The sequence below is a fragment of the Glycine soja genome, chromosome 8 (assembly GCF_004193775.1).
Source record: "Glycine soja cultivar W05 chromosome 8, ASM419377v2, whole genome shotgun sequence".
NCBI lineage: Eukaryota > Viridiplantae > Streptophyta > Magnoliopsida > Fabales > Fabaceae > Glycine > Glycine soja.
Window position 1 is genome coordinate 22053706 of NC_041009.1, and position 16772 is coordinate 22070477.

A 16772-nucleotide genomic window follows, 5' to 3' on the forward strand; every position below is an offset into this window, starting at 1 on the left:
TGAACCTTAATCACGACACATATGTTTGTATATATAATATCCTTTTTTGACATAAAAAGTTATAAAACTCTAGTTCAAAACCACGTTCTTACTTTGCTATTCATAATTTAGCATCTCAAACATTTGTTATTATGCTACCATATACTATATTTTATGGTATTTATGACTCTAAAATCTGAATCTCAAATGCTCGAGAACCTTTTGTTAACACAGTCTAATTCTCTTGCTGCGCTGGTTTCACTATGCCCGGAGGTCATGAAATTGAAACACATAGTAGAATTAATATCGGACAAAATTTTAAAGAAAAAGTAAGATCACCAGATCATTTATTCAAAGTTTGGATACTACATCAACTTATCTGTGAATACAAGTATTTATATTCCTTTAGAAATACCTACTTTTCCTTGCTTTTAATCACTGTGCCCTTATGTACAACATATCAAAATTGTAGTCGAAATAAAACAAATAATAATAACTTGTATACGAGTATTAAAGTTTCAACAATTAAGTTTTAAAATTATTTTACTTCAAACATACAAGACTCACCTATAAAAAAAAAAAATCCAGATCAGAAGTTAGATTTTAAGATTACGAGTATACACGAGACATATTATTCTATGTCCGGTGTTCTTAACGTTTGTTTTCTTTGTACATTATAATTAAAGTCAACAACTATATTTAATTTGTAAAAAGTAAGAAAAAAAGTTGTTATATTCGCGTAAATATTTTTAATTTGTTTTATTAATATTAAATAATAAAATAAAATATTTTTTGGTGAATAAAATAAAATATATTTAAAATTCTAAAATTTATTTATAAATTGTTAAGAAACATTTTAAAATGCTTAATATTTTTATTCAATGATTAAAATATTAGAAAGAAAAAGATTTAGAAATATTTAAATAATTTTAATATAATAATAATAACATGTGAAAGAAAAGATAATATCGGGTGTGGGGGATTGGGTCAGAACTGAAGTCTGAACAAACAGCCTGAAACAACGACTTTCCGACACATTCGGAAAAGAAAATAAGACAGAACATATAATAATAAATAATAATAATTATAATAAAAAAAAGACAAGTTTGTTTGTTGTTCCTGTTCTAATCTCTGAACCATGTCATACAACTGAATCTGATAGCAAAGCTTTTGAATTTCGTGCCTCTCCTCTTTGTTTACCCTACCAGGTATTCTCAATGCAAACTGGTTGGTTCTTTATTATGTTGATCACTTTTCCTCTTCATTCTGGCTCAAAGCTTGTTTTTTTGTCTTCTCTTGTCAAACTTTATTTTCTTTTTAATTTGTTGTTTACTGAATTGTTGGTGGGTTGTTTCTGAATCTGATCATGAGATTTGTTTGGAGCAAAAGTTTTTCTGATATTTCCCAACATCTTCTTTTGTATTGCAAATTAATAACTTGTTCTACAATGATTGAGATTTTATGGGGGATTAGATGCTAGGCGCACACAGTTCTTTAGATACTTGTGTGGTTGTTTGCCAATTAGAATTGAAGTTTTACCTCACTAATTTGTATTCATCTATAATGCAAAGTTTTACTATATGAATTATCAAAATGAAATTCTAATCTGACCGAAAAACAGGACTAAAAGCAATCAAGAAATTGTATCATTGTTTTGTCTGATATTTTATTGTCTTGATATTTTACCCAATCAAATTACAAAAAAATAAAGACTTTTGACAGATCTCACATTCATTAGTTCAGCCATAATTTATCATCAAGATTGTACCTGTATGAAATTAGGGATCATAGTTCAAAAGGATAAATAGAACTGTCCAGGGACATTAGGAGAAAATATGACTGATGAGTCTTTTTTTCTTAAAAATAAATGGTAATTGGTTAAGATTATTCTTCTTCCTTGTCATAGCTATCTTACTTTGTGTTTACTTATAATGTTGTAAAGATATTGCAAATACAGCAAGATCATCATGAGTGGGATTTCGGAAAAGAAACTCATCAGAATCGATGCTAGTGCTGATACTGTGTGCCCATGGTGCTTTGTTGGCAAAAAGAATCTAGACAAGGCCATAGCTTCCTCCAAGGATAAATACAACTTTGAGGTATAACACTCTCCTCTTATCTCCCTCTATGTTTGTGTGTCTTGGAACCAAATGTGTCTGGCATTTTCCTGTGTTAATCTGCTGCTTTAACTTAACTTACAGATAATATGGCATCCCTTTCAACTTAACCCTGATGCCCCTAAAGAAGGCATTGACAAGAGGGAGTTTTACAGAAGTAAGTTTGGATCACAATCAGAACGGATGGAAGCTCGGATGTCAGAGGTTTATATCTTGTTAATCACTCTTTTTGTTAGCATTGGTTGTGCTGTTTATATTTCTTCCCAGCTGTGAATTTTGGATCAAGTCATAATGTCAATTTGGTATTTGGCAGGTGTTCAAGAATGTTGGTCTGGAATATAGCTTGTCTGGACTCACGTAAGATTGAACATGGTTTTACACTTCATCTATGGACAAACTTATATGAACCACTTTAGAAGAGGAGTGTTCTGAAGAAGAGTTTTCTAACTGAGGTTCAACTAACATTGTTTTGATTATCCACAGGGGAAACACTATTGACAGCCACAGGCTTATATATTTTGCTAGACAGCAGGGTCTTGACAAGCAACATGATCTAGTTGAAGAACTGAACATTGGCTATTTCACACAGGGAAAATACATCGGTGACCAGTAAGTGCCTTTTTTTTTTGTGATCCTTTTGTTTGCTCAATTAATGGCACTTTATCTTTGTTTCTTTGATGCCTTGGAAAGGGATATTCTAGATACTTATTTGAAGACATGTCCATCTCTATGGATTTCAGTAGCTGAATTGTTTTGATTTTGACAGTTCAATGAATATGAATATTCACTTGACACATTAATTTTTTATTTATTTTCTGTTTCTTTGTGGTTGAATATCTCATTTTTTTTATACACTGCTTATGCAATGTTAAAACTGCTAACTGATTTCTTTAATGGAGGTTCATTTAAATATTAAGATTCATGTACTAACAAGAACAATAAAAGTCTTATCTTACTAGGTGAAGTATGTAGTATATAATAGATCTAAAGACCAATAAAGTGGAATTAAATGTTCTGTATGAAAAACTGGGACATAGAAAATGGGATAATGGGTGGTCTTTTGTGGTAGGACATACAGATATTGCAGGACATTTACACCAAATGTCTTCAAATCTAGTTCCTAAAATGACAGGCATTAATTATCATTTTCAATTTGGGTGCAGTAAGTTTCTTCTGGAATCTGCTGCAAAGGTTGGTATAGAAGGAGCAGAAGAGTTTCTTAAGGACCCCAACAATGGTTTGAAGGAGGTAAAATTACTATGCCGTTTCTAAATTCAAATCATAACTAAAATATGCTTAATGTATTCTCTTCTTCAAAATGTTAGCATGATCTTTAGTTGTTAGGAAGTCACGAAATGGCATCAATGCTGATATTGCTTTCCATGACTCTATTTACCTAGGTTGAGGAGGAACTAAAAAATAATTCAGGAAACATTTCAGGGGTTCCATATTACGTGGTAGGTGTATTATACAACGTTGAAAACACTGTTTGTTTTTTCATACTCATAATGAACCGAACCAAACCGAAGTGATTGACTTATTCAATTGGCAGATTAATGGGACTCACAAGTTGAGCGGTGGACAAGCCCCTGAAGTTTTCTTGAGAGCTTTTCAAGTTGCTACAACTTGAATTTCAGTTACTCACAGTTTCTAATTCTATAGTAAGAATGCAACCTAGGAAATAAGAAGTTGGTCATTCATTGCTTTATAATATAATGCTCCATCTAATGTGAAACTTGTATTGATATCATGTAAGACAATATTCATAATTCATGTTGTCTTTGATCGCGTACCGGATGCAACAATAATAAATTGAATGACTTTGTTATTCAATTGACATTGCAGTCTTCTTAACTAGTACTGCCCAACCACTTACTACAATTATGCAAATGTTTGGTTTTGGTTGACTTTTATATAAAAATACTAGCTTTTATGCTCTCTGTACCATTTTTTTTTTCTGAAATCAAAATCAAGATCAAAACAAAGTGCATTTGCCACTTCCTGTTATTTATTGACGTTGGTTGATGTGCCTAAAAATAAAACAAGACAACGAGTAGAAAGACACGGATTGTCTCTTTGATGAGAGTTGTGACTTCGTGTTTTCCCAAACCCTTCTCTTCTTCACTTGTCACACGAAGATTTTCCTTGCTCTACATTAATATTGTGTACTTTTCAAATCCGCTCAATCTTTTCACATTTCGCAAGTCTATATTTCTTTATAAACGCTTATAAAAAAAAACAATGAATTAAATTTCTGTAAATAAAAATAAATTTGTTTGCCCTAATTTTTGAAAAAGTTAAATAAGAATATTTTTTTTTATAAAAATTGGAGTCCATTTATAGAAAAAGTTTAATTAATTATTATTTGTGGAGAAATTGATCTAAACAAAATTCTAGTCAAATTGCAAATCTAACTATATTAACTTTTTCCTTCTTTTTCCTAATCCATTTCATATCCTGCTTTTCTTTTGACACCCTTATAAGAAATATGCTTGATTTGGCAAAGAATATCAATTCCGGTACAGGTAGTACCATTTGGAGATAGCAGTACGATATCACAATAGCCTTTAGATGTTGTTTTAGGTCGTGCATGTTTTTATCTTTGTGGTAGTTTTTGGTTGAGCTTGATAGTTTCTTGGAGCTTTGTAATTAATTATCCAATGATTAAAGCTAATGTTCTATTGTCATTGTAGCCAATAATTTGAGGCTTTTGGCCTTTTCCTATTTCCTTCTTGACTGAAAACATTGATGTGCATTGACTCTGCAACACCCCTCCTGTATTGAGGCTCCAAGCTCATACTCTTGGGACATCTCTTCTCTAACAGGAGATTCCATTTTAAAATTTTAATTATCTTTTTGGTGGATCTCAAGTGTCATATTACTCTTAAGATTTTTTAAATTTTTTATACCAATAATAGATTTCATTTTGAGATCTTAAATCTTATAAGAAATATATCTTCTAATATTTATTTATAATTTATTTTAAAATAATTAAAATTAATTAATTATATATTTTTAAATTTTGAAAAAAAATTATAACAAAAATACAAAATTTATTAATAATTAAAATATTTATTGACTATATATTTTTAATTTAGAAAAAAATATAGACCCCTCCCACCCCCTCTACTCTTTCATTTTCTCTTTCTTTTTTTCTCTTTCTTCTTTTCTCTCTTTCCTTCCCCACCCCTTCTGATCCACATTCTCGCTATGCTCCGATCTGGGCCCATGGTCATCACCGGTCACCACGCGTCAATTAACGTGTCTCTTCACATAATTATTTTATTTTTCATTATTTTTTTAAAATTATATTGTTATGTATTTGTTGGCCTCCACTGTGTTTTGTTGTTCTTCTTCTTCCTTTCTTCTTTTTCTTTGTTTGGATTTGTTTCTTTCTTCAAGAATCAGTCAAGAAGATAGACAATAAAAATGATTAAAAAAAACGTACATATCTTCAAAGTTTTTCTATAAAAATCAAACCTCCAGCATGAAAATCTTGAGATATTTCTAGTAAATGGATCTTGAAAGAATAGATTTTCAATTTAAGATCTATCTCCATGATCACCTATTGGAAATGACTTTGGCAGTTTCATATTGTCATTTTACCCATTTACCAAAAACAAACAAATTTTAGCTTAGATAATGCTTTAGCACAAGTCTTACTGCTTACAATAAATTTACATATTTAAGCTTTTAGAAATACCACCTTGACACTGTTGCTCAAAAAACAGGTAAAAGCATTGCGCTAATAGAGAATTTAGTTGGATGAAAAAAGAAATCAAAGTACACAAAATCTGTAGAAATTATCCTATATGATGAGTTGAATAATATAAAATTATAAATAAAAAAATTTCAAATTTGGCTTTGCATACTTATTTCAGTTGAGAAAAAAAAAAGATTATACACAGTATAAAATTTTGTATACATTCATCTGATCCCAATTCGTCATGTATGATAAATTTATTAACTTTTAAAATAATTATCTAATCAATTTACAATTGCATAACAATGTAAAATTACACCGTAAGTTCATTTCGATTACTTTAAAAATTAGCAATGTTTTAATGAACCAACAAATTTATCCAATGTTAGATTAGTTCAATTTTTGCTCCCTTGAATTCCTTCTCTCGGTCGTACAGCTCATCAGTTGCATTTAAATTGAACTTATGGATTAAGCATCGGTATCCGTCCCTCACGTCATTGTTTTGGGGGTGGGGGTGGGAAATAACCTTGGAAGAGTGGTTCCAAAATTCAAACTCATAAATAAAAACAAAAAGTAAAAAGAGGGAGGAAATCATTCTATTACATGGCAAACTGTTGAAACCATGACAAAGTCGCCATCTAAAATGGCATTTTTTTTTTTAATCTTGGATGTTTTGGCAAGGGAGAAAAGTATAAATATAGAAACAACTTGGATGAGATTGAACTTACAGTGATGGTTAATAAAAATGTTATATACTTACTATACATGATAAGCGCTTAATCTGAAGTATTCACAATGTCTATACTGTATATTTCCTTTCCTCTGTTGTTGGTATCATCCACGACATAAACCTTTTCAATCAGTCGTTTCATCAAATACCATCACCTACACCAAAATAAAAATAATTAAATATCGTGATTCATTCCATTCCAACTTCTAGTGCAGCTTTTAGCTCTACCCATATAAAATACATACATTGTCAATACACGAATTATTATAAAAGTTCTAGCTTTCCAGTGATGCTCATATTTAATTGCAGTACAATAGAACAGTTAGATCAATATAAGAGTAACAGTAAAATCATAAATGATTTGCACTTAAATTGAAAAATATCATTAGAACCAAGCTGAAACTGTCAAACACATAAATTAGATGGTTTTTAAATCCTAGCTTTTGCTCTTTTGCAGATTTCCAATTGAAATGTTCCAACTTCCAACTAAGTAACATGTTGGCACACAAGCCCATTAGAATGGGAATTGGACCTGTTAACCAGTTTGTTCTGGAACTGACTGGTTCAAGCCAGTTTGCAAGGGTTTGCACTCTGGACACCATACAGTTTACAGAACTGAACCAGAGATATGGTCAGTTTGCTGGTTTCTGGTTGAACTGACTGGTTCAGCCAGGTTCTCATCCTACTGCTTTGATGTGTTCTATGCACTAATTTCTGTTGAACTTAGTCATTTCAGTGAGAAATAATTCGAAAATACCAAGTAAATATTACCTTCCCACAAACAGGACAGCTGTCACTTCTTTCCATCCACTCATAAATGCAACCAAGATGAAAATGATGAGAGCATTTTGTCACTATCTTCGGATTCTCTTCAGTGTATTCTGCAAGCAAAAACAATTGAAACAAACGTAAGAATCGTGGAGGTTAGATTGCTGCCTTGTGACACAGAGTCATGGAGGTCACAAGTTCAAATTCTGGGAATAGCCTCTACAGGAGTAAGGTTGTGTACATCTACCGTTTCCAAACCCTCACTAACTGGGCACCTCAAGCATTGAGCCATCCTTTTTGTTCCTTGACTTTTGTGGTAACTGACTTGTGAATCTATCTCAAGACTATGAAATTTAATATTCACAATGAATTAGTCTTTAATTTTGGGTATTTTTTTATTTTTGAGCATTTTATATATTAATATAAGTTATTTAACTAGTATCCATAATCTTCAGTATAACAGCCATCCTCTGTTAGGAATCTTCTCTACTTTACTAACTGCAACTAGAGGTAGAACAGACGCACACAAGACATTACACGCAGAGATAAAGGATTCACTGTTATTGATAGTTCTTTCACACTTTACACAAGGGAGAGCACTCTCTCCCCTTACAACACTGAGACACTTCTCAGGTTCTCTCAATACAACCAATTCCTTCTCCCCCTTTTCCTTCTCAAGAAAGCTGCTATATATTCAAAACTACTAACTACCCTGCCAGCTGTTGACAGTTGGCAGAGTCTAACTAACTCCCAACAGCCTAACTGGCACTCCTTCTCATCTTATTCTTCCTACTGTGCCGTAGCAACGGCTTAGCTACAGTAGATGATTCCTCTTGCCTAACATCCTCCTACAACAGTTCTGAAATTGGCCAAAAAAAGAAAAAACACTCTTACCTTCAAGACAAGTTGGACAGACATCCTCCTCTTCTGAGGATGAATAGACAACCCCAGCTCCAGTTGTAAGTTTTGCTGATGAGAGTCTTACAGAGGACTTGGAACGGTATTCCTTTGATCCATCTTCACTGGTATCATTCCATTTGCCACCAGAATTTAAAGATTCTGAGTCAGCATCTACATCACCTCTTAGAGGTTCTGACTCTTCATTCAAATGACTTGAACCCTTCTCACGTCTTGACACTAGTCCTTCACGCTGTGAACGGAAAAACCTGGGGTCTGCATCATAAGGCAAGGGCCTTGGAGGAGAACGGTACATGTCAGATAGAGAATTATCAAGTGAAGCTGTAGAAGTCATAGATGCTGCACCCTGAATAGATGAAGGAATCGCATGCACTTCCCCTCTACGGAATATTGATTCATACTGAAATTTGAGGTAGATTGGAAACAGTTATAATATATAATTTATATGGAGTACAGTTCCCATATTGTAAGGGGATCTAAGACTAAAGTATTCTTTAAATGTTGTCTACTGAATATTAATGTACACGGCAATCAATACTTTGAATTAACACCAAAGTTACTTAGATTAACAGACGCAGCAAAGCTTTCCTAAACTAAATTATAGGTGATTACAATTTTCTCTTATTTAATTTTTCATGGCCTTCTTACAAGTTAGCATCAGGGCGTCAAGAAAAATATCCCTCACACAATGAGCTAAGGGGCAGTTTAAATTTAAGATTCACTTCTAACATTTATAGTTCTCGTTAGTTACAACATTTAATTTAGATTAGCAATTTTGCAAAAATGCATGTATGAAATACATCACCATTTGTAATGTTTTGGATGATATAGTTCAAGACTAAAGGTTTTCCAAAACATTTTATCAGTATTTTTTTCACAATATAGTCCTGAGCAACGGAACAATAAAGAGGAAGCATATGTACGACAATACAAACAAAAAACAACACAAGCTCCTACTAATGTTGCAGGTATGTTTGCCGCTTCACAAGTATGGAATTACCAGCAAAAACAGTGCATCAAGACATGACCATATGCAAGATGTTAAATTCAAAAAACGGATAACACATAAGATGGGGTCCGTCCAAAAGTGAATCAAAATAAAACAAGGGAATGGAAGAGGACAGGGAGTTTGGAGTTAGAGACATACCACAGTCAAAAAGTTCTGTACGAAGCAACTGAGACACATACAGTTCCTATATACAGAACTATTTGGATTCATATAATCTTCAAAATCATCAACATTGAAACAGCAACAAACTGCACCCATTGTTTTAGCTTCAATATCCCTCACTTTTTCAACTTAAATTTTTCTCTCTTCTCAACTCAAAGATCACCAAAACATGGATGCTGTTACATGCACGCTTTGTGAAAAAGAGTCCCCAACAGCACTAGCCAAGACTAATGACTATGATTTCGTTAATAAATAAAGGAGAGAGGATTCTAAGCTCGCAGAAGTCCAATTGACTCCGCAAACCAGTACCCTCCCTCTTCTGTTCGGGTGATCTGTTATATGGATAAGCAAACTCTGATTCTCTTAATCACCTGAAACATACACCAAAACCGCATAAATATCACTGAAAACAAACAATTTGGGAAGATTGTAGCAGAAGCTTTCACTCATGCAATTGACAAATCAAAATAACATATTTTTCTACGGGCCTGCCATTGAGCAATGCAATTCAATTAATGTTGATGCTTCAAATCCAAAGCATCACGTATACAAAACATCATTGGCAAATCAGGACTCCAAAATAAGATCAACATACTATTATTTTCCCTCCAAGGGTAAAAAAAAAGTACAATAAAACTTAGAGAACACCAAAAACTTGAAAAAGACTAATACAAATTTGAGTGTTCCAAGGGAAAGCTATAATCTGCTTGCAATGTTCCTTCAAATTGTGGCAAAAATGATTCGTTACTTCACTGGTAAGCTATGCTCGTACATCAACCAGCAGAAGGATCATCATTTACCTTTCAGCTGAAAAATCACAATCACTAATTTTTACTATTTACCGTTTAGGCAAACAACCTTAAACGTAAAAGCAAACGATGCCTCCATCCTACGAATTGAAACGTTAATAAATAAAATAAGATAGACAAAAATCACATACATCAATTGTCTAGTGAGAAACACCTGAATTCTCAGAAAAAGAAAAATTCAACCGAGAAAACACCTGAATTCTCAGAAAAAGAAAAATTCAACCGAGAAAACACCCAAATTGATGAACCCCAGAAAAGAAAAAAACGAAACAAAAGAAGAAAGAGATACCCAGTTGCGATTATCAAATAAGAAGGCAATCAAACGATCAAAATCAAAAGAGGGTATGCGAGAAAACGACAAAGGTATAATCTTTGGGGAGAAAAAAAAGGTACCTGAGAGAGAGTTTTGATTGAAATTGTTGTTGGGGGAAGAGAAGAAAAGAGAGAGATATAGGATAAGCTGTAGAAGATTGAGATTGTCGTTAATCGAGTTTACTAAAAGAGGGTTTTGGAGTTTTCGGCAAAATTTGCTAGAACGAATGATTCGCCAGATTAGAGGAAGCAAAACATTTCACTCTCTCTCTCCCTCCCTCTTCTCTAATGTCCCTTCTTTTGGTGGGTGGGTGGACGAATCTATAACCCTTCAAAAAAAAAATTTATGTTATTAATAAATTCTGAAGGACAATGACTATAGTATTTTTTTCTGATTAAAATTATTAAATTAAAATATCTCTACGATACTCATTCATTGAGACAAGTTGCACCTCCCTCTGATGTTCTTATACTCCAAGTACAACAAGTATATGATAATGATATAAGACATTAAGACGTGTCTAGAGAGTAGAGAGAGCAAGTACGTTACGGAGGGAAAAATTATATGTACATTACATCAAAATAAATATTTATCAAAATAAATTATTGTATGGAATAAATATTTATTTTTTACATAATTATGATTTATAATGAATTGATATTTTTAAAATTTTAAATTATATAAAAATTAAGGCAAAATTATATAATAACTTATAATATGAATAATAAATATTTTTAAATATATAATTATATTTTTATTTGTTTTAAATAATTTAAATTGAGAATGAGAAGAAAAATGATATTGTCAGTTCATAATATAGGATTAAACTAGTATTTAAGCTCATGTAATACACAGTAAATGATAATGTATTTACTTAAATTTAAAATAATAAAATATTGTTAGCATGTGAATTATAATATAATTAAAATAAAATAAAATACAATACCTTTAAACTATTTCACATTTATTCTTTTTCTTCTCTTTCTCTCTAAAAAATTGGATCATTTTTTTTCTCACACACACTCTTTCTCTTTCTCCTTCTCTCCCTTTCTCCTTCCATAGTATCCTAATTTATTTTCAATCAAATTGTTTTGTTTAACATATTTTTTTATTTAAAAAAATATACAACTTGTCTAATTATCACTTGATTTTCAATATGTTAACTCTCAATATTTTTATTAGAATGTGTTTGTTTAAATAGATTATTTTTAAGGATACTAGGCCTAACCTTGGTTAAAACTATTGGGGTCATAGTCTATAATTTTAAAATTGTAAGAGATCATGAGCATGGTTATTAAACTATCGAGTTAACTCTCTAACTCCTACGAGTTTACGAATTTACTTACCCTCAGTGAGTTGACTCTTGAATAAACTCGTAGACTCTGGGCAGACTCTATAAACTCTAAATAAACTCGACTCTCAAGATTATCACCGAGTCAACAAGTCAGCAAGTTAAAAAAATTAGACCAAAATATAAGTCATTTTAAATTGTTTTTTGTCTGTTTAGTGTTTAACATACTTTCATTTAGTATGTTATTCTTAAATACAAAAATTATGATCTTTAATAACATCAAACCCTTGTTTTCTAATAACATCAAATCCTCGATGGGAATGATCTACCACTATTATAACATTTGCAAGGTATTATCTAGTAGTGATGTATTACTAGACTTAGTTATTTAAGTATTGAAAAATTTATGATTTACTATATTACTTAATTATATTGTTGAAATATTTAATTGCTATGTTATTTATAGATGTTTTATTATTATTTTATAAGAAGTGAACTCTTACGAGTTTATGAGTTGAGTCTATGAAACTCTCACGAGTCTACGTAAACTCTCGAGTTTGATAACCTTGATCATGAGCGAAAAGAAACATTTCATAAACTACTTATTAACCAAGACAAGTAGGATTGTTTGGGATTTGGTTGACAAGTTTGGAAGACACATCTCTCTCTCACTCAATAGTGAATTTCTTGGTATTCATCTATTTGTGTATGTCACCCTCTCTCATATACATAGTATATAAGAAAATGATTTATCTTAAATCTTAATCTCATTAAATATTGATTCGATATGACACAATTTTATCTTATGAAATCACATTTGATTTGATTAGATATACATATAAATACTTAAATCATATCTAATTTATCATATTATCATATCGCCTCTCATTTAACTAAATATGTTGTTAATTACTTAAATCATATTTTATTAATTAACTATGAATTAAATTAAATCACATTTATTTATCCAACTACTCTGATCGATTACTCTATGTATGTGACTCTATAGGCTTCTACTAGACTAACAATAATATTATTATTACAATCAAAGTCAACCAAGAGTGTTTGCAACTATATAAGATATCAACACAACAATAAGTATTTATATGTATATGAGCAACTATTTTACACAAATAAATAAGATATTTGAAATGCACCATTTCATTGTTTTATATATATCTATTTATAATATATAATTTTTTAGATGCATGCTTATACATCAATATTATATTTTTTGCCACATCATATGATTTGCTGATGTGTCAACCTCCTCCAATTCCACACCTTTCATCTTACCCTTATGCCAATAGAACTACTACTAAGAAGAAGCCAAGTGAATTGTACATGCTTAATTAGTAAAAATCATTAGAAGCTAAAAATATATTTTTAAAAAAGTTGAACGTATCATTTGTTAGGTGGCATAAACAGAATCGTTATATATTAATTATTACTTATTGTTACTTACATTACTATAAAAAGATGTTTTTACGCGCATTTTCTACATCAGTCCTTTGAAATCGTCTTAGAAGACAATACGATGGTTTTTTTGTAATTATGGTATGCACAACAACGACAGTGTAGCATAACTCATCTTCAAATGCATCATACAATGACAGCTTCTAATGGGACCGTCGTTGAAATGAGAATTCCACGACATTTTATGACACACTGCCGTCGTATACGGTGTCAATTAATTAAATGAGGTTGGTGGGTGAAGTCACTCACAGATTGATGACCCTCGTGCTTGAAGTAAGCTAGTGACCTTATGTTAGTCGTCATTTACCACTAACTTTTGTGTTGAAAAGCATTATGAAATTTGTGTCTTTTTCCCAATTTATAGTTCTTTTTGTAGGTTTGCACATATTTTTATGTTTAGTTTAATTTTTATGCAGAGATATTCCCTTCAATGTGAATTAATGAGTTTTCAACTTCAGTTTCAGGTGAAGATGAAGAAATAGAAGGTTGTTGCAGCGGGTGTCTCACTAAGCGAGACATGCACTTAGCGAGTAACATCCGCTAAGCGAGACATCAGCTCGCTTAGCGAGTCAAGGGAATCTGGAAGAGAATCTGCCACGCATGCTTGCGCCCAGCGCGCCATCAGCTCGTTCAGCGAGTCGTTTGTCTCTTTTGTCACTTAGCGCGCAGCCAAAAATCACTAGCCCGTGCTTAGCGCGAAAATGGCACTAAGCGAGCCTTCGAGGATAGAAAGCTCTTTTAAAGGTTGAAGTTGGAAAAATCAGGGGATATCTGAGCTTTGGCAGAAAACACAGAGAATTACTACGTGAGAGACGCAATAGGGCAAGAGAGCACCAAAAACCTTAGCTTTCAAGAGGATTCTAGGTTTTAGAGTGATTTTTAGGTTCCTAGAGGTGGAGGAGACATCCTCACTACTGTGTAATTTGAATTTTGCTTCCAAAACCTCCTATTGTAATTGAAAGGTGATAACTTGCTATGGAAGGCTAAAGCTTTTGTTGGGAATTTCTGCTGAGTATTGATGTAAATATTTTTTACTATCTATTTAATATTGTTTTGATGTGTTCATTGCTTTTATCTGCACTTAATTTTTGCATGCTTTTGGTATGATCATCTATCTGTGTGTAAAGTTAGGATTTTTAGCATTGGAAAAAATTTTGAATCCTTAGAACTGGATAAAGCAGGGCTAGATAACTGTATTGTCTGGACACGGAGTGCAGAGACTCTAGTTTTCAATATGCTGTGATCTTAATGTTGTTCGGTTAGGATATGTTCGACGAGGGATCCGAGAACGAGGTTTAATTAGAATTAACCCATTCATGAGAGACATCGATGTTTGGGATAATTGTCCTCAGCATAGAACACAAAAATAACATTAAATAGAGAAAAACCCTTAATTGCATCAAGCCACTCAGTAGAAAGGCCCAACATTTTAATCATCTGTTTATTCTCACATTTACTTAGTTAATTTTGTATTTATCTTTAGAATTGCAACTATATTCTGTTTTAATTTCCATTTCATGATGTTATACAAATGTTTATTTATTGAATGAATGCTTTTCTTAATGAAACAAACTCCCTGTGGATACGATACTTGGTCTTGTCGTTTTATACTATTTGTGTGACTCAGTACACTTGTTGACAAATTTTGCAACTATAAAGAGGCGGAACACCTTACGTATTTTACCCTCACTTCTCTGATGTCCTCCGTGACTCACCAGCCGTAGAACATGGTGTGTCATCGTCGTCGTGTCAAACCGATCGCATTGAAGGCTAGGTTTGTTTTCGGGCTTACACTTTCACATCTAACTTTGCTGGTTTTATGGGGTTATATAGGAAACAAACTGTTGGGATCTAAATACACAATTAGTGGGCCTTGTTGAATGTTCAAACAATTCACATTTTGATCTATTTCCTTGTATTTGTGCAGGAGCTCTTGGGAAACATTCAGTTGGTGTTATTGGTGGCTTGTTCACTTACCTGGAGGTCGTACTGTTCCGTAGTCAGGTTTGTCTATCATTGATTATTAGAAAATGTGTTGTATTTCCGTCCATATGGTGTTTAATTTCAGCTTTATGTGAAATGAATAATGGTGATGCATTCTATTTAGTATACCTCCAGCAGGTGTTACGAGAACATTTAATATGCATTGGCCAAAGTACCGAGATTGAAATTAAGTGGATGTATTACATGAATGAGGGCTTGCCTTCAACATTGCTAAACCCCAATGAGCAGTGTGCTATAAATTCATTTGAAGTGGCTAACATAACCTGCTGCATGCAATAAATCAATGTAGAATTAAGCCTTGAATTAATATTACCACCTACTCTGTGATTTGTTGTTGTCATAACTGAGGATGTTGAAACTTGATTTGGCTTCAGAATCATACATAAGAAAGAAGCATGAAATAGTACCCCAATTGAATAAAATTTATTTGGCTGATAAAAAAAATACAAGCAAATATTATATTACGCTAGATGGTTAGACTAAATGAGACACCACATCATTCTTGTCATTCATACGTTTTTGCACCATTCAACATTTTCTAATATTTATTAGCATGTTAATATTTTCACATTGATTGATATGTTTCAATATAAGGTGGATGCATGGTAAAGCTAATGCTTTAAGAGATTTGCAAACAAGGAATGGGTCAAAGCTTTTGAAAAGAATTAATGTATCTCTAAAATATAGATAATTAAAAAATTAACATTCCTTCCTTAATGTATCTCTAGAATATGGATAAGGCAAGTAACTTATTTGACTTACAAACCTAAAATCACGACAAACATTACTATTTTCCTCTATTCATGTACTTAACTTTATTGCAAAACTATTAGTGCATTTGACTGAGTTAATTTGCCATGTCCCAATAAGTGTAGTATTAAATCCAAGTTCATATCACAACTAAAAAAATTCCATGTTTAAATTGGTGGAAATTCATGCATACGAATCTAAAAGTTTTCCTACAATTCTACCCATATAAATTAAAAAGATATATGATAGTATAATGTTAGTTAATGAAAGAAATTCTAACAGAAATTGGAGGGAAAAATCAATTTTTGGAATGATTTTCTCATATATCAAACTAAATGTTTACAAGATTAACTATATACACAAGCTACTAGAGTTAGTTGTAACTAACTATAAAACTAACCAAAAACAGAAACTTAACAACTAAGCTACCAAAAATAGAAAGTTAACAACTAAGCTAACATAATTAGTTGGTAGAACTTGTCAAATCCTAATACCCCCTCTCAAGGAGGGCAATGTATATTAACAAGGCCCAACTTGCACACATTCTGCTTGGAAGGATTTGGATACAAGGCCTTGGTGAACACATCAGCTAATTGACATCCAGAAGGAACATAAGACAATAGAATGAGGCCTTTTTGAATCTTGATACGAATCAAATGACAATCTACTTCAATATGCTTAGTTCTCTCATGAAAGGAGGGATTCTTGGCAAGCTGAATCGTAGACTCACTATCAGAAAAAGT

At 32.2% G+C, this 16772-nt stretch overlaps 2 protein-coding genes across 4 annotated transcripts; one reads left to right on the forward strand and one right to left on the reverse strand.

Annotated features, from left to right (window-relative positions):
- The first annotated feature begins 1052 nt into the window (after positions 1-1052).
- On the forward strand, positions 1053-3951 carry LOC114422954 (uncharacterized protein YwbO-like). 2 transcript variants are annotated; one of them, XM_028389523.1, is made up of 8 exons: positions 1053-1187; positions 1922-2078; positions 2181-2300; positions 2410-2453; positions 2580-2705; positions 3260-3344; positions 3497-3553; positions 3649-3951. In XM_028389523.1, exons 2-8 carry the CDS (start codon positions 1947-1949, stop codon positions 3724-3726), a joined length of 642 nt encoding a protein of 213 aa, XP_028245324.1. In that variant the 5' UTR covers positions 1053-1187; positions 1922-1946; the 3' UTR covers positions 3727-3951. The 2 variants fall into 2 exon arrangements, with proteins under 2 accessions (XP_028245324.1, XP_028245325.1); XM_028389524.1 differs by having other exon boundaries at positions 1070-1187; positions 1937-2078.
- Positions 3952-6360: 2409 nt separating this feature from the next.
- LOC114422749 (E3 ubiquitin-protein ligase At3g02290-like) lies at positions 6361-10840 on the reverse strand. 2 transcript variants are annotated; one of them, XM_028389265.1, is made up of 6 exons: positions 10589-10840; positions 10059-10193; positions 9363-9757; positions 8192-8615; positions 7301-7410; positions 6361-6684 (listed from the first exon to the last, which is right to left on the reverse strand). In XM_028389265.1, exons 3-6 carry the CDS (start codon positions 9480-9482, stop codon positions 6655-6657), a joined length of 684 nt encoding a protein of 227 aa, XP_028245066.1. In that variant the 5' UTR covers positions 9483-9757; positions 10059-10193; positions 10589-10840; the 3' UTR covers positions 6361-6654. The 2 variants fall into 2 exon arrangements, with proteins under 2 accessions (XP_028245066.1, XP_028245065.1); XM_028389264.1 differs by lacking the exon at positions 10059-10193.
- Positions 10841-16772: the final 5932 nt, after the last annotated feature.

Bases quoted from the DNA above. Each gene is read 5' to 3' on its own strand.
- LOC114422749 (XM_028389264.1), bottom strand. From the start codon at position 9,482: ATGGGTGCAGTTTGTTGCTGTTTCAATGTTGATGATTTTGAAGATTAT. The intron at 7,411-8,191 runs GTAAGAGTGTTT...TTTTGCTTGCAG, and splicing joins CTGTCCAACTTGTCTTGAAG to AATACACTGAAGAGAATCCG. The intron at 6,685-7,300 runs GTAATATTTACT...ATTTTGGTGTAG, and splicing joins GCTGTCCTGTTTGTGGGAAG to GTGATGGTATTTGATGAAAC.
- LOC114422954 (XM_028389523.1), top strand. From the start codon at position 1,947: ATGAGTGGGATTTCGGAAAAGAAACTCATCAGAATCGATGCTAGTGCT. The intron at 2,454-2,579 runs GTAAGATTGAAC...GATTATCCACAG, and splicing joins TATAGCTTGTCTGGACTCAC to GGGAAACACTATTGACAGCC. The intron at 3,345-3,496 runs GTAAAATTACTA...CTATTTACCTAG, and splicing joins CCAACAATGGTTTGAAGGAG to GTTGAGGAGGAACTAAAAAA.